Below are 20,365 nucleotides of genomic sequence, written 5' to 3' on the forward strand. Positions count from 1 at the left end.
CTGGCCAACCCCCCCCCCATCCCTGTACACACCGGCCCCAAACACACACAGACACACACACACACACACACACACGCACACAGACAGTACGCAAACACAAGTACATACTGTATGTACACACCTTAACTGTTCACATATGTACACGACACAGCCATGAGCATATGCAGGAGTGTGCACACACACACACACACACACACACGCGCACACACACACACACACACTCTCACACACGCGCGCGCTGACCCGGGTGTAATTCGTCCAGCACACGGTTGGTGACAGGAGCAGCTGCGGCCGCTACGGCAGACAGATGAAATGTTCATAACTATCTCCTCCAACTTCCATCCTCACCTTCAGGATAATTTATGAGCCGCCTGCCAGCCTTGAAGAGACAATATGCTGGCTATGAAATGAAGTGTTCCAGCGGTGTAGCTTATAATTAACGCAGGAGGGAGGGAGGGGGAGAGAGACGGGTGTGAGGGGGGGGGGGGGGGGGTCCACGTGGGGTGGCAGTGTAGTGGTTGGTGGGGGCGAAGGGAACGAGGAGAGAGGAACGGAGCATGTGGTGTGCATGTGCGTCTAATGTGTGTGTGTGTGTGTGTGTGTGTGTGTGTGTGTGTGTGTGCGTGTGCACGTCTCATACGTCACACTGGAGTTTATCCGGGGATATCGCCTAGTTAATTACAGAGGCCCGACCCCGGCACAGCTCAGCCTCCCGTAAAAAGAAAATGCTTCACCTCTGGGCCTGAGATTGAAGGCTTTTACAGAAAAGTGTGCGTGTAAAACACGGCGCACAACAACCCACCGCACGACTTTATGAGCGTCTAATGTGGACGATCACCTGCAGCTCCCGCAGACTATAGTGTGACACAAAGACTACATGGAGCTCTCTCCGCCATGTTTACTAGTGGCCTACAACACTTCCTGGGATTATTGGTCACACACAGAGGCTTCGACCGTTGCCATGGTAATCCACATCCCAAATCAGTATTTGAATGTTTTGTTGTGTTGTTTTCCGTCCTGTACATCTCTGTATTGATACATTGCGGACAGAAACGCATCGTGTATCCGGACGTGTCTGGCGATGTGCCAGGAGGTATATTCAGGCCGCCACACATCCATCAAATTCCCTGAGAACCAAGGGGGCTAGCTCGTAGCTCCGCTTGGGAAGCCAATGCGGAAGTAACTTAAACCTGCATTCTTTCGAATGGCATGCAGTTGGGTGACTCCACTGGCTGCAAAAACCGGTTACATGGAAGTGAATGGGAAAATGATCGTACTTCTCAACTTGATTTATGGCCCCAGTAAACACTAATGAGTTTGTGTCAATTACGGTCCCATTACGAGTACAATATACGATAAAAAAAGACTGTTTTAGGGCGTGATTGACAGGTGGCCTGGCCAGTGATCGGCGCAGCTCGCCGATCATGGACCAATAGCAGGCCACGCTGCAGGTTCTTCCTATCCAAATTCACATCACGTCTGGCTCCAAATATAACCAAGATGGCGACGGTGAAAATTCCAACCTCCAGGCGTCAAAACCAGAGTCCAAAAACCAACGGGTGACGTCACGCTAGCTACGTCCATTTCTACAGTCATACAGGAAGTGGTCAATGTAGAGAACACACAAGGCTCATACAGGAAGTGGTCAATGTAGAGAGGACGCACAAGGCTCATACAGGAAGTGGTCAATGTAGAGAGAACGCACGAGGCTCATACAGGAAGTGGTCAATGTAGAGAGGACGCACAAGGCTCATACAGGAAGTGGTCATATGTAGAGAGAACACACAAGGCTCATACAGGAAGTGGTCAATGTAGAGAGAACACACAAGGCTCATACAGGAAGTGGTCAATGTAGAGACAACACACAAGGCTCATACAGGAAGTGGTCAATGTAGAGACAACACACAAGGCTCATACAGGAAGTGGTTAATGTAGAGAGAACACACAAGGCTCATACAGGAAGTGGTCAATGTAGAGACAACACACAAGGCTCATACAGGAAGTGGTCATATGTAGAGAGAACACACAAGGCTCATACAGGAAGTGGTCAATGTAGAGAGAACGCACAAGGCTCATACAGGAAGTGGTCAATGTAGAGACAACACACAAGGCTCATACAGGAAGTGGTTAATGTAGAGAGAACGCACAAGGCTCATACAGGAAGTGGTCAATGTAGAGAGGACGCACAAGGCTCATACAGGAAGTGGTCATATGTAGAGAGAACACACAAGGCTCATACAGGAAGTGGTCAATGTAGAGAGAACACACAAGGCTCATACAGGAAGTGGTCAATGTAGAGACAACACACAAGGCTCATACAGGAAGTGGTTAATGTAGAGAGAACGCACAAGGCTCATACAGGAAGTGGTCATATGTAGAGAGAACACACAAGGCTCATACAGGAAGTGGTCAATGTAGAGAGAACACACAAGGCTCATACAGGAAGTGGTCAATGTAGAGACAACACACAAGGCTCATACAGGAAGTGGTTAATGTAGAGAGAACGCACAAGGCTCATACAGGAAGTGGTCATATGTAGAGAGAACACACAAGGCTCATACAGGAAGTGGTCAATGTAGAGAGAACGCACAAGGCTCATACAGGAAGTGGTCATATGTAGAGAGAACACACAAGGCTCATACAGGAAGTGGTCAATGTAGAGAGAACGCACAAGGCTCATACAGGAAGTGGTCATATGTAGAGAGAACACACAAGGCTCATACAGGAAGTGGTCAATGTAGAGAACACACAAGGCTCATACAGGAAGTGGTCATATGTAGAGAGAACACACAAGGCTCATACAGGAAGTGGTCAATGTAGAGAGAACACACAAGGCTCATACAGGAAGTGGTTAATGTAGAGAGGACGCACAAGGCTCATACAGGAAGTGGTAATATGTAGAGAGAACACACAAGGCTCATACAGGAAGTGGTAATATGTAGAGAGAACACACAAGGCTCATACAGGAAGTGGTCAATGTAGAGAGAACGCACAAGGCTCATACAGGAAGTGGTCAATGTAGAGAGAACACACAAGGCTCATACAGGAAGTGGTTAATGTAGAGAGGACGCACAAGGCTCATACAGGAAGTGGTAATATGTAGAGAGAACACACAAGGCTCATACAGGAAGTGGTAATATGTAGAGAGAACACACAAGGCTCATACAGGAAGTGGTTAATGTAGAGAGGACGCACAAGGCTCATACAGGAAGTGGTAATATGTAGAGAGAACACACAAGGCTCATACAGGAAGTGGTAATATGTAGAGAGAACACACAAGGCTCATACAGGAAGTGGTCAATGTAGAGAGAACGCACAAGGCTCATACAGGAAGTGGTCAATGTAGAGAGAACACACAAGGCTCATACAGGAAGTGGTTAATGTAGAGAGGACGCACAAGGCTCATACAGGAAGTGGTAATATGTAGAGAGAACACACAAGGCTCATACAGGAAGTGGTTAATGTAGAGAACGCACAAGGCTCATACAGGAAGTGGTCAATGTAGAGAGAACGCACAAGGCTCATACAGGAAGTGGTTAATGTAGAGAACGCACAAGGCTCATACAGGAAGTGGTCAATGTAGAGAGAACGCACAAGGCTCATACAGGAAGTGGTTAATGTAGAGAGAACGCACGAGGCTCATACAGGAAGTGGTTAATGTAGAGAGAACGCACGAGGCTCATACAGGAAGTGGTCAATGTAGAGAGAACGCACGAGGCTCATACAGGAAGTGGTCAATGTGGAGAGAACGCACAAGGCTCATACAGGAAGTGGTCAATGTGGAGAGAACACACAAGGCTCATACAGGAAGTGGTAATATGTAGAGAGAACACACAAGGCTCATACAGGAAGTGGTTAATGTAGAGAACGCACAAGGCTCATACAGGAAGTGGTCAATGTAGAGAGAACACACAAGGCTCATACAGGAAGTGGTCAATGTAGAGAACGCACAAGGCTCATACAGGAAGTGGTCAATGTAGAGAGAACGCACAAGGCTCATACAGGAAGTGGTTAATGTAGAGAGAACACACAAGGCTCATACAGGAAGTGGTCAATGTAGAGAGGACACACGAGGCTCATACAGGAAGTGGTCAATGTGGAGAACGCAGAAGACTCATACAGGAAGTGGTCAATGTAGAGAGGACACACGAGGCTCATACAGGAAGTGGTCAATGTGGAGAACGCAGAAGGCTCATACAGGAAGTGGTCAATGTGGAGAACACACAAGGCTCATACAGGAAGTGGTCAATGTAGAGAGAACGCACAAGGCTCATACAGGAAGTGGTCAATGTAGAGAACGCACAAGGCTCATACAGGAAGTGGTCAATGTAGAGAGAACGCACGAGGCTCATACAGGAAGTGGTTAATGTAGAGAGAACGCACAAGGCTCATACAGGAAGTGGTCAATGTAGAGAGAACGCACAAGGCTCATACAGGAAGTGGTCAATGTGGAGAACGCAGAAGGCTCATACAGGAAGTGGTCAATGTAGAGAGAACGCACAAGGCTCATACAGGAAGTGGTCAATGTAGAGAGGACACACAAGGCTCATACAGGAAGTGGTCAATGTAGAGAGAACGCACAAGGCTCATACAGGAAGTGGTCAATGTAGAGAGAACGCACAAGGCTCATACAGGAAGTGGTCAATGTAGAGAGAACGCACAAGGCTCATACAGGAAGTGGTCAATGTAGAGAGAACGCACAAGGCTCATACAGGAAGTGGTCAATGTGGAGAACGCAGAAGGCTCATACAGGAAGTGGTCAATGTAGAGAGGACACACGAGGCTCATACAGGAAGTGGTTAATGTAGAGAGGACACACGAGGCTCATACAGGAAGTGGTCAATGTAGAGAGGACACACGAGGCTCATACAGGAAGTGGTCAATGTAGAGAGGACACACGAGGCTCATACAGGAAGTGGTTAATGTAGAGAGGACACACAAGGCTCATACAGGAAGTGGTCAATGTAGAGAGAACGCACAAGGCTCATACAGGAAGTGGTCAATGTAGAGAGAACGCACAAGGCTCATACAGGAAGTGGTCAATGTGGAGAACGCAGAAGGCTCATACAGGAAGTGGTCAATGTAGAGAGGACACACGAGGCTCATACAGGAAGTGGTCAATGTAGAGAGGACACACGAGGCTCATACAGGAAGTGGTCAATGTAGAGAGGACACACGAGGCTCATACAGGAAGTGGTCAATGTAGAGAACGCACGAGGCTCATACAGGAAGTGGTCAATGTAGAGAACGCACGAGGCTCATACAGGAAGTGGTCAATGTAGAGAGAACACACAAGGCTCATACAGGAAGTGGTCAATGTAGAGAGAACGCACAAGGCTCATACAGGAAGTGGTCAATGTAGAGAGAACGCACGAGGCTCATACAGGAAGTGGTCAATGTAGAGAACGCACGAGGCTCATACAGGAAGTGGTCAATGTAGAGAGAACACACAAGGCTCATACAGGAAGTGGTCAATGTAGAGAGAACGCACAAGGCTCATACAGGAAGTGGTCAATGTAGAGAGAACACACAAGGCTCATACAGGAAGTGGTCAATGTAGAGAGAACACACAAGGCTCATACAGGAAGTGGTCAATGTAGAGAGAACACACAAGGCTCATACAGGAAGTGGTCAATGTAGAGAGAACACACAAGGCTCATACAGGAAGTGGTCAATGTAGAGAGAACACACAAGGCTCATACAGGAAGTGGTCAATGTAGAGAACACACAAGGCTCATACAGGAAGTGGTCAATGTAGAGAACACACAAGGCTCATACAGGAAGTGGTCAATGTAGAGAGGACACACGAGGATCATACAGGAAGTGGTCAATGTAGAGAGAACACACAAGGCTCATACAGGAAGTGGTCAATGTAGAGAACACACAAGGCTCATACAGGAAGTGGTCAATGTAGAGAGAACGCACAAGGCTCATACAGGAAGTGGTCAATGTAGAGAACGCACGAGGCTCATACAGGAAGTGGTCAATGTAGAGAGAACGCACAAGGCTCATACAGGAAGTGGTAATATGTAGAGAGAACACACAAGGCTCATACAGGAAGTGGTCAATGTAGAGAGAACACACAAGGCTCATACAGGAAGTGGTCAATGTAGAGAGAACGCACAAGGCTCATACAGGAAGTGGTAATATGTAGAGAGAACACACAAGGCTCATACAGGAAGTGGTCAATGTAGAGAGAACACACAAGGCTCATACAGGAAGTGGTCAATGTAGAGAGAACACACAAGGCTCATACAGGAAGTGGTCAATGTAGAGAGAACACACAAGGCTCATACAGGAAGTGGTCAATGTAGAGAGAACGCACAAGGCTCATACAGGAAGTGGTCAATGTAGAGAGAACGCACAAGGCTCATACAGGAAGTGGTCAATGTAGAGAGAACGCACAAGGCTCATACAGGAAGTGGTCAATGTAGAGAGAACACACAAGGCTCATACAGGAAGTGGTCAATGTAGAGAGAACACACAAGGCTCATACAGGAAGTGGTCAATGTAGAGAACGCACGAGGCTCATACAGGAAGTGGTCAATGTAGAGAGAACGCACAAGGCTCATACAGGAAGTGGTCAATGTAGAGAGAACGCACAAGGCTCATACAGGAAGTGGTCAATGTAGAGAGAACACACAAGGCTCATACAGGAAGTGGTCAATGTAGAGAGAACACACAAGGCTCATACAGGAAGTGGTCAATGTAGAGAGAACACACAAGGCTCATACAGGAAGTGGTCAATGTAGAGAACGCACGAGGCTCATACAGGAAGTGGTCAATGTAGAGAGAACGCACAAGGCTCATACAGGAAGTGGTCAATGTAGAGAGAACGCACAAGGCTCATACAGGAAGTGGTCAATGTAGAGAGAACACACAAGGCTCATACAGGAAGTGGTCAATGTAGAGAGAACACACAAGGCTCATACAGGAAGTGGTCAATGTAGAGAGAACGCACGAGGCTCATACAGGAAGTGGTCAATGTAGAGAGAACGCACGAGGATCATACAGGAAGTGGTCAATGTAGAGAGAACACACAAGGCTCATACAGGAAGTGGTCAATGTAGAGAACGCACAAGGCTCATACAGGAAGTGGTCAATGTAGAGAGAACGCACAAGGCTCATACAGGAAGTGGTCAATGTAGAGAGAACACACAAGGCTCATACAGGAAGTGGTCAATGTAGAGAGAACGCACAAGGCTCATACAGGAAGTGGTCAATGTAGAGAACGCACAAGGCTCATACAGGAAGTGGTCAATGTAGAGAGAACGCACAAGGCTCATACAGGAAGTGGTCAATGTAGAGAGAACACACAAGGCTCATACAGGAAGTGGTCAATGTAGAGAGAACGCACAAGGCTCATACAGGAAGTGGTCAATGTAGAGAGAACACACAAGGCTCATACAGGAAGTGGTTAATGTAGAGAGAACGCACAAGGCTCATACAGGAAGTGGTCAATGTAGAGAGAACACACAAGGCTCATACAGGAAGTGGTCAAGTAGAGAGAACGCACAAGGCTCATACAGGAAGTGGTCAATGTAGAGAGAACGCACAAGGCTCATACAGGAAGTGGTCAATGTAGAGAGAACGCACGAGGCTCATACAGGAAGTGGTCAATGTAGAGAACACACAAGGCTCATACAGGAAGTGGTAATATGTAGAGAGATCGCACAAGGCTCATACAGGAAGTGGTCAATGTAGAGAGAACGCACGAGGCTCATACAGGAAGTGGTCAATGTAGAGAACGCACAAGGCTCATACAGGAAGTGGTCAATGTAGAGAGAACGCACGAGGCTCATACAGGAAGTGGTCAATGTGGAGAACGCACAAGGCTCATACAGGAAGTGGTCAATGTGGAGAACGCACGAGGCTCATACAGGAAGTGGTCAATGTAGAGAGAACGCACAAGGCTCATACAGGAAGTGGTCAATGTGGAGAACGCACAAGGCTCATACAGGAAGTGGTCAATGTGGAGAACGCACAAGGCTCATACAGGAAGTGGTATTACTCACGTACAATATTTCAGCGCAGCAATGCTAAATGGGTACAGTTAAAAAGTGGTGTTACAACCCGAGAACAAACGCGTGCAGTAGTAGAGACATGCTGTAATGACAGTGTTCTTGGTGAGCACACCCTCCACTCCGCTCCGCCGAGGCATGATTCCATGTTCTTGTTGTTTGTTTCACACCCTTGCCACACATCCTGATCCCATCATGCTCTATCAGCTCTCTGGGATTTCGGGTTTGACCAGAAGGAATGTCCTGGTTTTCCTGACTCCCAGTAAAAACAGAAGGAATGTCCTGGTTTTCCTGACTCCCAGTAAAACAGGCCCAAACCCATACGCTCCCAATCCACACTTTGCCTGTTCCCCAACACACAATGTTGTTTCCATATTAAAAAAGGCATTTAATAGGCGACTGTCTCTGCAACAAGTGTGCTTTAAATGTGTCTGTGGGACTTTTAATGACATTTCTTAACTCTCTCTCGTTCTCTCTCTCTCTCTCTCTCTCTCTCTCTACGCCACATTGCATCGCCAAAGCTATTACTGTGAAAAGTGTAATTATGAAATTACTGTTTCCATTAAAACCTGCAAGCAATTTAGCACAGTCGTGTGACTCAGTCAAGGACAAACGGGGCATTTCAACAAAGAGCGATAGTGAGTGGTGCGATGTGATGCGATGGGGGATTTTTGCCAGTTGTGAAGCTTACATTTCGACACCTCACCGCAAAACGAGAGAAAGCATGTACGTCGACGTCTAATTACTGACTAGTCTCAAAGCCGGGGCGAGATAGATGGGAGCTGCGTGTGTACACGTGTGCAATACGACTCGTGTGTGTGTGTGCGTGTGTGTGTGTGCGAGTGTGTGCGCGTGAGTGTGTGCATGCGTGCGTGCGTGCGTGTCTGTCTGTCCCGACAGTCAGTGTTAAGCGTGTGCGCGGCTGCGGCGGCGGCGCGCTATCTTGTGAAGATGAATGAAATAGCATCAGTCACCTTGTTCAAAGCACATTCCTGTAAGAAGGAGACATACTTCTCATGTACTTTCCAGCCTGGGAGCACAGCGAGGATGAGAGGAGGAGGAGGAGGAGGAGGACGAGCTATAGCTACATAGCAGCTCTCCCGGCAAAGCAGCAGCAGCTGTGGCTGTTCTTGCTGAGGTCAGGTCATGTCATGCATAACTGACTGATTGCTAAACAGGGGGCGGGAGAGATGAGGGAAGAAATTCATAATTTACAATCATCAAACGCACACGCATACACCTCGCAAAAACAGACAAGGCCACAGGCGATCTGCTGCTGCTGCACGGCACGCACGCACGCTGCTGCTGCTGCTGCACGCCGTCTGAGGGACCACACAGACATGTTTTAGATAAAGACAGACAAATTAGACGACAGCTTCTTAGGCTAACCACGGCGTTTGCGCTAATTACAAGGCTGGCCCGGACGATGAAAGAGACAGATGATATGTCCTTATTTGTGTTTTCTCCTCACGAGCGCCCTGAACCGAGGCGCGCGGCGGTGCCAGTGATGTTAGGAGAAGGTGGCAGAGAGAGAGAGAGACACGCACGGACACACACACACACACACACACACACACACACACACACACACACACACACACACACACAGAATAGACAGAGAGAGACACAGAGAGAATAGAGACAGAGAGAGACACACAGAGAGAATAGACAGAGAGAGAGAGAGACAGACAGAGAGAGAGAGAAACAGAGAGAATAGAGAGAGAGAGAGACACACACGAACACACACACACACACACACACACACACACACACAGAATAGAGACAGAGAGAGACACACACACACACACACACACACACACACACACACACACACACACACACACACACACACACACACACACACACACACACACACACACACACAGAGAATAGAGAGACAGAGAATATCTTCAGATTTTGTGATTTATGTTACTGGGTAACAAAATGTCTTGTTTTCTGATTGTTTTTGATTCTTTGTAATTGCCAAGTGTTGCTAATGTATGCTTTGGCAATGTAAGATGCACCTTATCATGCCAATAAAGCCCTTTGAATTGACTTGAATTGAGAGAGAGAGAGACACACAGAGAGAATAGAGAGAGAGAGAGAGAATAGAGACACAGAGAGAATAGAGAGAGAGAGAGAGAATAGAGACACAGAGAGAATAGAGAGAGAGAGAGATGAAGAGTCCCACCGACCAGACACAGGTGTTTGCCCACCGGCGCGGCGTGCTAACGCCCCGAGGTAAGAGGGAATCAAAGGCGCAGCCAAGTAAACTTTTGGCTGGCGGCTCGCGCCAAGGAAAACAGACTGAGCTAGCTGTGTCTGTTCTGCTAGAGAAACAGGGCTGCTGTTGTGGGGGTGATGTCAAGGCAAAACACGGAGGCCATGTCTGGGTAGATCTGATTAACCTGTCCCCCCAGGTTGCAACTTACATCACACAAGGCCTGGTTGACAACACGCCCGGGCCCGGCCCGGCCCGCACGCCAACCCCCGCGCGCCAACCCCCGTGCGCGCGCTGCTTTACCACGCCAGCCCAAACACCGCCGCCCGCCACTCCTCGCTAATTAAACCCCCCCCCCCTGCTCATTAACGGTACGAACGCTTGATGTCACATTCTCATAACTTCATGCACACAACCTCCGCCATCAGCCGTGGACTGACAGAAAAAAGACAGCGAACCACACGCGGCGACGCCTACATCACAACATGTCAGAAACCCCGCCCATCCACTTCTGTGCTGACTGGCGAGCAGATGACGGGGCTTGGCCGGAGGTCTATGGGAACTCGTACACTGCAAACTGTTTGGGGTGGGTGTGTGTAACGGGAGTGAGTTGTCCCCTCCCCGCAGTATGGCGTCTGCGTCTCTAAGGCCTCGTAGCTGTTCATCAGGCCCGTCATCGGCCACATTGGACAAGTCTGCGGTTTGTCCCACTTCATTGTGGACACGACACTGACAATCTTTCAAATTCCCATCTGGGACAGGGGACCTCCATTGTCTCCCCCCGACTCCCTGCCCCACCCCGATGAGGGAGGGAAGGGGAGGGGGGGCGGGGCCTGTCAGCGACAGCACAAAGGAAATGTCACCACTCCGGAGGGGAAGACGTGACAGCAGAAGAGGGTCTCTCTCCTCCTTCTTCTCCCTGTCTGTGCCTCTCCACAGGGGCGCAACTGGTAGCTGACAACACCGGCGGGGTCACCCCCGGCCGGGCACAACCTCAGCCCCGGCCACTCCGGCCCCCGCTGGCCCCCGGTGACCCCTGGGTTTGATGACAGACTGGGGAGCCTTTGTGCGGGAGCGCTCTGCCCAGGTGAGGGCAGGGGACGATGACAATGGCAGGAAAACAAAGAGGGCGGTGGAGGCTGGGAGATGGCCCTGCGGGGTCAGAGGTCAAGCTGTGGACAGCTGAGTGATGAGTGCAGCTGTGGGCCTCCTCCTCCTCTGTCCCCCTAAGTCTGCCCCTCATGTCAGCTGATGTTGCCTTTGTGCCGGGATAAAGACCTCACTAACTCGCAACAAGTTGGAGAATAGCCGTACACGTAGGGCAGCAGATGTACTCGCCACAGATTCTCAGTGTATAGCTATTATGGTGACACTCACACACTACTAACCTGTCAGCAATTCCCTGTCCAATCAGAAGGCTAATTGAAATTCCAATTAGACGATAAAGTGCCACCTTTAATAGAATGCAATAAAAAATAATCAACAGATTTTCAGCCTAAAATATGAGATCAGAGAATTCAAATAACATCTCAGTGGTGTCATTACAAAGTGTGTCTGTTATGTATACCCGGATCAAATACCTTGTGGGAGAAGCAACTAACTGTAGCAATCCCTTCAGGCGAGCAGGAGGACTGCAGCTCCGCTCGTCATGTCTTCACATGCTGACTAGTTCTCCACGCTGAGTGAGTTTGGCGAGTGTCAGACACCCATGCTGCTTCACCGAGGCTACGTTAGCCCTAACGTGACTTTACAATGCACTTAGCTTGCTACATGTAGCATTAGCTACAATTAACATTAGTTTGTTTTGCTCGTCTTTACTCGTCTTATCCTGGTAATGACATCAGAGTGCGACACAAAACGATGTAAACAAAGGTTCTGGAAGTTAAACGTTAGCTAGTCGCATTGAACTCTGAACTAATGTTATCAAGACCGCAAGGCTTTGGAGGGTCAGGTTGCCAGATACAGCGGCTGGTTCCCAGCACAAATACTGTTCAAAAACTGTCAAAATGCACACAAAACCAATCAATAAAATATTGATGTAGATTTTTTTTTTATGTGCTGCACTTTCAACTTGATGGATGAAATGTAGGCCTGTATGTAAAATGGAAACGGTTCTATAATAGACTGCTATAGCTGCTTTAAAAAATAATCGGTGATCGGTAATCGTCGGTGATCAATCGGTGATCGGTCAGGCAGATATTTCTCATATGCGAGAAAAAAAACGTGATCGGAGCACCCCTAAATTATATGTTTTACTTTTTAATATGAAGCATAATACTCAACTCCTAACTGCATGTACATGGAAATACTGTGCCAGACTCCCAGAAACTACCCTCCTGGACACATACAGTACTGTAGCTCTGACCGCTTCTTGGTGATTTGTTGCATTTCATTTAAACATTCATCAAAATGATATTCAAATCACGCCTGCACACATTATAGGAAAAAGGGCGATTGTATAACCCGGAAGTGTAACGTTGTGAGGTCATCTTGGTTTTCCGCGATGACGACGGTGTACGGTCAAAGGAATCGTTGCAGCTTTTGATACAGTACTTTCTGCCTCCTCTGCCAGGAAACTCATCGCAAAAATGATTTAAAACTGAATGAGCTGGCCTCTCTCGGTGAGTTTAAAATGATTATGACGGCACAGACTCAATAAAAGAAATCTATTGAGGCTTGGCCCTTGATTCTACTCGACTTGGCCTACTGCCTTTTGAGTGCTCGCATAGTTAATTGACTGTATTTACTCGATATGTTATTTTTAATTGCCATTTTTGGTTATTTACATGGATGCAGGAGCACTACATCTTGTATGCTGTCTTTCTGCAATATTTGTCATGATGCTGCATTCTGGGCCATACACTAGATCTCAAATCTCAGTTTGTTTAAAAAAAGAAGTGAAAGAACAAAAAATAACAGCCCCACAAGTGCCCCCCCCCCAAACTACAGCTCCTTCATGATTTACACATCATGAGCTGTCCCAACTGTTTCCCATGCCAAAGGTCAATGGCTGCCTACTCTTCTTACTGGCCCACACTGAGAGAGAGAGAAGGGAGGACAGCGGGTTGCCAAGTCAGGCACAAACCCTGCTTTGGGTCATAAACACCTCGTCTCCATAGAGGTGAGCCTGCTTTGCACTCTGTTAATCTTTCACTACGGGCCCGCGCTGGCTCTTTTTACACAGAGGAGGAGAGGAGGGGAGGGGAGGGGCCTGACAGAGGGGTAGTAAAGGAGGTAGTAAAGGAGGAGCGCGGATGAAAGAGGAAGAAGAAAAAGCCATAGAGAGGGGCCAGATGGGCACCTTCACAGTCCATTTATCAAAGCCGATGTGGCCCCTCCCCCTCCGCCCTCGCCCTCCCCTCCCCGGTGCTCTCATGGTCCTAAACCCCCGTGTAATTCTGTAATGATTTTCATTATCATATAATGACCTTACAAAGCCTACAGCACTTTGCGTGGTCAGTACAAAACTCACAGCTGTTCCCTTCACTGTTTGCCCGCCTGCCTGTGACAAAAGCAGCTTCTTTTTCTTTTCTTTTTTTGTCTTATAATGGTCAGAGCAGTGACCTCTAGGCTCCGGAAGGTCAGCCCGAGGTCACCACCTCACCCAGGCGGGTCCAAGGTGGCCGACGTGGGCGTAGAGTAAAAAATATACCGTGATGGAACATTGTTGGGTTTTATTATGTGGGACGTTTTGCCGTTACCTATGACAATGAAGCCTCCCTTCCGTGGCATCTGCGTAGGCGTGAAACTAGATCCGTGCGTTTTCAAATCCAAAATCATTCCAGCAGAGTGACAGCGTTTCCAATCTTAACAGTTCTGGTACCGACAGATCGCGTCATTTCCCATCCCAATAGTCCTGCTGCCAGGAGGCTGTCCCTTCTCGCCGGGTTGAGGAATACATTCCAAAGCTGCTCTTCAATAGAGAGGCAAAGTGACCGCCTACTTCCTGCTTCAGCACTGTACCAGAGATTTTCATCCGCCATTTATTTTCCCATAGACATTTCGTCAAATGCTTATAAAAATAGTTGTACTTCGTCAAAACAAACGGTTCGGCTATATTTAGAATCGGGAGAGACCATAGAACATTTCGCTCGGACCAAAACCCCCCAAAAACTACATCGAAAAAATATTTTCTTTAAATCCGCAATTCTTTTAACGTTTTGGTCCGGGTGAAATGTTACGCGGTCTCTCCTGTTTCTAAATATATCTGAACCGTTTGGTTTGAGAACAAGTACAACTATTTTTATAAGCATTTTACGAAATGTCTATGGGAAAATAAATGGCAGAGGAACATCTCTGGTACAGTGCTGAAGCAGGAAGTAGGCGGTCACTTTTGCCTCGCTTATCTGCACTTCCTGCGTGGGCATATTCGACGGGCGAGCTACGGCAGAGTCACCCACCCACGTAATCATTCCTATTTTCCGAGCGTACTCACGGGGCGTTCACCAGAGGGACGCGTCTAGCGGGGCAGCATCGATCAAAGAATTCGCCGTGTGCATCGGGAAAACCCGGTTACCAGAAAAGCTCATAAGAATAAAAAAGCTCTACCTAACTTCATTGGCTCTGAGTGAATGAATGGTCTGCCTCTGCTGGCGGGGAGAGCTTAGACATCAGTCACTCTGAGCACCTATAAGTCACTTGTGAAGAGCCGGTGGTCACCGGGTCCAATTTCTCTTTACTCTCCTCTGGCTGGTGTTAAAAAGGCCCCGGAGGGAGCAGAGAGTGGCAGCTAGCACAGCCCAGGTTCTGCTTTAACTGGTGTTTAAGAGACGGAAGAAACCACAGAGAAACTTAATCAATCAGTGCTGCTTGTTTATGTTTATGTGCCCCTAGCAAAGAGTCATTAATCATTTTTTTTTTTTCGATTTTTTTCTTGTTTTCATCCTTTTGCGAGTATTATGTGGAGAAAGGCAACCATGGAAACAAACGCCAGTATGATGATAAAAGCCTGCCTGTTGCATATTGCGCAGAAACCTAATTAGGACGCTCGATAGAAGAAGAAGAAAAAAAATCAGCGAAATGAATCAGCAAATTAATTTCAAAAGTCCTATTCTGGTGAGTGCTTTAGTTTTATGGGAATAAATGACGGTTTGAAATGCATCAGACCAAAGTGAACTAAACCCCCCCTCCTCCCTCTCTCTCTCTCGCTCTCTCTCTCTCTGCTTCTGTAATGCTCACTCCATCTTCAAATTCAAAACAATAATAACTACGCTTCTTCTTAGCGCACGATCCAACAACAAAATAGGCTACAAACGCTTTGCTTTCCTCCACAGAGAAAAGTTCTTGCCCCCTCATCTGTTTGCGTATCTCTAACGAGCATTTGGGCGGGCGTCTCACTTAACATTGCGCACGGCGGCCATGTGTTTAGCTTCGTGTAAATGCTATCTGTTGACAGCCACTTGACAGATGACCCCTGGCCCTTTTGTAAACGGGGGGAGTTCAGGGGGACAGGGCAGGCATCTCATGTGGAGGGGAAGAGATATAGAGAGAGCAGTCGCAGTTCAAACGCATTACGGACCTGTGTGTGTGTGTGTGTGCGTGTGACACTTGCCCCCCCCCTCCCAAACTAATCTAATCACTCCCTTCACCGCTGATAGAGTAAACTTCTGTCCGCCCTGCTGACAAGGACTGAGCATTTCCTGTCCTGCGTCTGTGATACAGGTTCTCAAGCTAGGTTAGGGCTGGACGTGGTTAGTAGGTGGCAACGTCGCATTGTGGGTGGTGGGGGAACGGGGTGGTGGTGGTGGTGGTGGGGGGGGGATGATAGGCTTGTGGGTGGGTGGGTGTGTGGGGATGGTTTGTAGCTTTCAGCACCTGCAGATGGAATGCACCAGCAGGAGGAGCAGGAGGAACCTACATCAGAGTTGTGAGGCTTGGCGAAGGCGTGGACGCGGCACCACGAGGTGTGTGGAAACAGTCTGTTTACAAGGCTCATCTGGACGAGGGGTCAACCGGAGGGGACGCTTCAAAACAAGAGAGAGATAGGGGGCCCCTCCTGCATGGAAGGATGAGGGGGAGCCTGTCACACCGGCCACATGGAAGGATGAGGGGGAGCCTGTCACACCGGCCACATGGAAGGATGAGGGGCCTGGCTGTCACACACCCGGTGGTGGAAGATGGCGTAATATGTTTCAAAAGAGAAAAAAAAAATCAAAATAAACGTTGCTTGTAGGAATCTGCAGCCCTGAGCGTTAATAGGCTTTCTTCAAGGTCTGGGTCTTGTCTGGCCCCTGGCGTGTGTGTGTGTGTGTGTGTGTGTGTGTGTGTGTGTGTGTGTGTGTGTGTGTGTGTCTGACACATGAGGTCAAATCCGTTGATAGAGACAACACACAGTGAAACATATGTGAATGCAGATCTAGTGTATGCATGCCTGCCTGTGTGTGTGTGTGTGTGTGTGTGTGTGTGTGTGTGTGTGTGTGTGTGTGTGTGTGTGTGGCTCTAAGGGGGAGAGAGAGAGAGAGTGGCTGAGAGAAGGAACAGCTAAAATAACATTGTCTTGTGTGTGTGTGTGTGTGTGTGTGTGTGTGTGTGTGTGTGTGTGTGTGAGGCCTTTCTTTATCTGAATGAATGGGCAGTGTTCTAATCCGCTCTCTCTCTCTCCACGCTGTTATCTGGGAGGAAGGAAGTGGACCGGGCTTATCCAAGACACACGTGTCGTTGTGATAGCTGTGATAGCTGCCAGGCCCGAGCACCACAAACAAGCTCAGACACACACACACACACACACACACACACACACACACACACACACACACACACACACACACACACACACACACACACACACACACACACAGCTTATCTGTGGAATTCACATCAACTGTGTAGTAGGAATGAAAGTAAGGGCTAAAGTCATATTCCTGATTACTTTTTGCTAGATGTGATAAAAATGATTAATCGTGACGTCTATTAGTCTTGGTGCTTTGAACAACATAAGTTGACTCTAATATTAACATGTTGACTATTCTAAACTACAGTGTCCATTCAAAATAAAGCATTCCCAAATTGCCAATACACATATCCTATGGTTTTCAATTGTAGAAACTAAAGACGCAAGGTACAGCTACGCACAATTTATTATATCGTCTAAAGTGAAATGTATGGATTAATGTTTATAAGCATAAATCTAGTGCACCATGATGTAATCTCGTAAGCTCTCCTTAATAGGAATAAAGTAATAATAATAATAATAATAATTGATTGGAATTATATAGAGCCTTTCTAGCCACTCAAAGCGAAAGTAAAGTATTTTGAAAGTTCCACCATTTCAAGAATTGAATTCCTTGTCTTACAATTTTTTTTTTGCTTAAAAAAACTATCATTTTACATCATCAGTTATCAAATTAATCAGTGGGGGAGAAAAGAAAAAGAAAAAAAGGTGACCCAATTTCCAAAACGCACTTGGGAGTGAAACTGTCTATGTGACAGAGAAATATGAGGCGGTGTCAGTGCTTGGCAGAGTGTCTGTCAAGTGATTTAGTGACTGTTGAATCATGCGGAGAGAAGGAAGTTGCTGTGTGGTACCAATGTCTTACCTGTCTCTCCATGTCTGTCTTTGTTGCTGTCTGTCTGTCAGGGCAGCGAGCAGCGTCTCTGCCATCTCCCTCCTGCCCTCCTCTGCTCGGCTCTCCTCCTCCACCGCGGACAGGATCAGCATGGTCTGAACACACAAGCACAAACTAAAGTGCTCAGCAAGGGTGTCAAGTACAACAAGCAGTGATGGAGTGAGTGGTGATACAGGTGGGTAAAACCACACAATGGCCAGAAATAGCGATGTTTTTTATGCTTTTTTCTCTCGCTCTCTTTAAAGACCCTCTTCATATAACTTCCATCTGTTTGATGCTACTTAGTAAGACGTGTATATGAATTTATGTCATAAAGATCAATGTCAGCCAAAGACAGGTGGTTAAACTAAGTTTAGGCGAGCTTACCCTCCACTACATCATTGAGAGCAAGACATATAACTTTTCTTTCTTTCAGATCTTTCTCCCCAATAGAGAGCCAAAGTGAAACGTCACTTCCTGCTTTCTCCCTGTACCAGTGCTGCGAAAAATATGAATGGCGGTGGACGGAGTATAAGGTTACTTTTTTGATCCCGTTTGAATTGTGCCACGGGGTGCCAACGTTCATTTTGTCAATTTAAAACATAACTTTGCATGTCAAGAAAGTCACAGTTTGTCGTCAAACTTAAACGCAGGGGTTAGTTTCGTATAAAAACTACAAAGCTCGTGGAAGCTCGTGGCAAAGTGACGTCACTTAGGCAACAGTGTATGTAGTCTTTCTGATTTATAACTTCTAGTGCAACAGTTTGGCGACAAACTGCGACTTTCTTGACATGCAAACGGGATCAAAACAGTAACCTTATTCTCCGTCCACCGCCATTCATATTTTTCCCAGCGCTGGTACAGGGAGAAAGCAGGAAGTGACGTTTCACGTCCCAGTCGTTGCTCCGCCCCCTCTGCCGATCTGGGGAGAGCCGTTACGACTAGGACATGAAGAAAGTAAGAGTCCGCAGTACTGTAGCTCCCATTTGCTGATTCGCTGAGCTGCAGACGAGCACATTCTTCCTCTGATACATGTGCAGTCGCCAGCTGCTTCTTTTCACCTGACAGCGAGGAGTTTCAGCGGCAGGACATTAGCTATTCCCCCCGAGTCCCCCTCCTCCCCCCAGTGGCGGTGGTAGGCGAGTGCTTTCACCTCTACACTACCCAGACGCCCCCCGACGCATCAAAACTATCTGCTTCTATCAACTGTTCCACTAAAACACACCTAAAGCTAGTGTCCTCTAGAGAGAGAGTGGCGTCAGCGGAGGACCAAAATGCGTGACTCATTAGCCAATGAACAGCCAGGAAGGGGTCTCGCGCTACTTTTGAATGCAAAGATAAAGCCGATAATGTACAATTTGATTTAAAAAAATAAAAACAAGGCCAGGTGGAAACCTGGCATAGGGCCGGTGCATGGTAGCCTATTGCCTATTACTTATCCTACTGCATAGGCTAAAATACCCGCTAACGTTCACGTAGCATATTAATTAATTAATCGTTCGGGGAATAGCTTATTATACGCTGTAACGTTATGGACTGCTAACGTTCACGTAGCATATTAATTAATCGTTCGGGCAATTGGTATCAGTCTTCCACGAAATAAAATAGTCCGTCCCACCTCCACCACCCTCCGTTTTAAAGCCGACTCAAACGTTAACTTGATCACAGGAATGCGGGTTTAATCACAGGAATGCGGGTTTAACGATGTTTTGCGTTCTACATTAATTAAATGAAGACATTACCGTTTGGCAGCTTGCTTTGTTTGTATGATAGATACGTATTGGCCAAGTATATAAACATTTAAGAGTGAAGACTTTCAGGAAGTGACACAGAGCTCTCTCTCTCTCTCTCTCTCTCTGTGTCAAAGGCCGGGCTCGCCCCCGCTCGTGCACGAGCCGAGGGAAATCTCCTCTTTCTCGCCGAGAAGAGCCTGGTGACGCGAGAAAAGTAGTGTGGAGCTGCAGCGTCCTCCGTGTCCGTGCAGTACTACACAAATAAAAAGCTCAGCTGATGTAGATGCAGCCAATTGTGCTCTGGAACTTTTTGCCATTTTTCGCCATAAATGTTCGTAAAGTGGCACTTATTGAAACCTACTACCCTGCTTGTAGGCATCAAAAGTCATCAGAAATTAATTTAGTGATGAAATAAAACTTTAAATTGTAAAAAACTTTCCGGAGCTTATGGCGTCTTCTCTGCTGCGGTCTGCCTCTGCCTATGCCGAAATGCATGCTGGGAGTGACACTATGCCGAAATGCATGCTGGGAGTGACATTTAGAACCTGAATCCGTGCTCAAATCGGCGACAGAGTCGAATGTAGGGGCCCTGCTGTGCATGCTGCACACCGGCCCCAAAAATAAAAAATAAAAGTACAACACAAACTGTCCATTTTGCTGCAACTCGACAGTGCCGCTTAATCCAGGACCTTACTTCCTGGAACTCTTGAGAGTAAAAAAAAAAACGGGTCGATTGGAGTGAATGGAGAATGAATGGCCCATCCCTTAAGCTCCTCCCCCTGAGTTGAAAAATCAAGTTGCTCTGAGACGCAGTAAGTCTTCGTATGAAGTCAGTTTCACATATGT

General features: G+C 47.4%; 1 protein-coding gene across 1 annotated transcript in view; it reads right to left on the reverse strand.

Moving 5' to 3' along the window:
* The window catches only part of fto (FTO alpha-ketoglutarate dependent dioxygenase), a 186,004-nt gene that overhangs the window by 79,335 nt on the left and 86,304 nt on the right, over positions 1–20,365 (reverse strand). The window contains exon 8 of the mRNA XM_083662283.1: positions 17,778–17,902. Within this exon, the coding sequence (XP_083518409.1) occupies positions 17,778–17,902 (125 nt within the window). The remainder of the gene's footprint in view (positions 1–17,777; positions 17,903–20,365) is intronic.

This window comes from Poromitra crassiceps (assembly GCF_964638095.1).
Source record: "Poromitra crassiceps genome assembly, chromosome: 28".
In the NCBI taxonomy this organism is placed as follows: Eukaryota; Metazoa; Chordata; class Actinopteri; order Beryciformes; family Melamphaidae; genus Poromitra; species Poromitra crassiceps.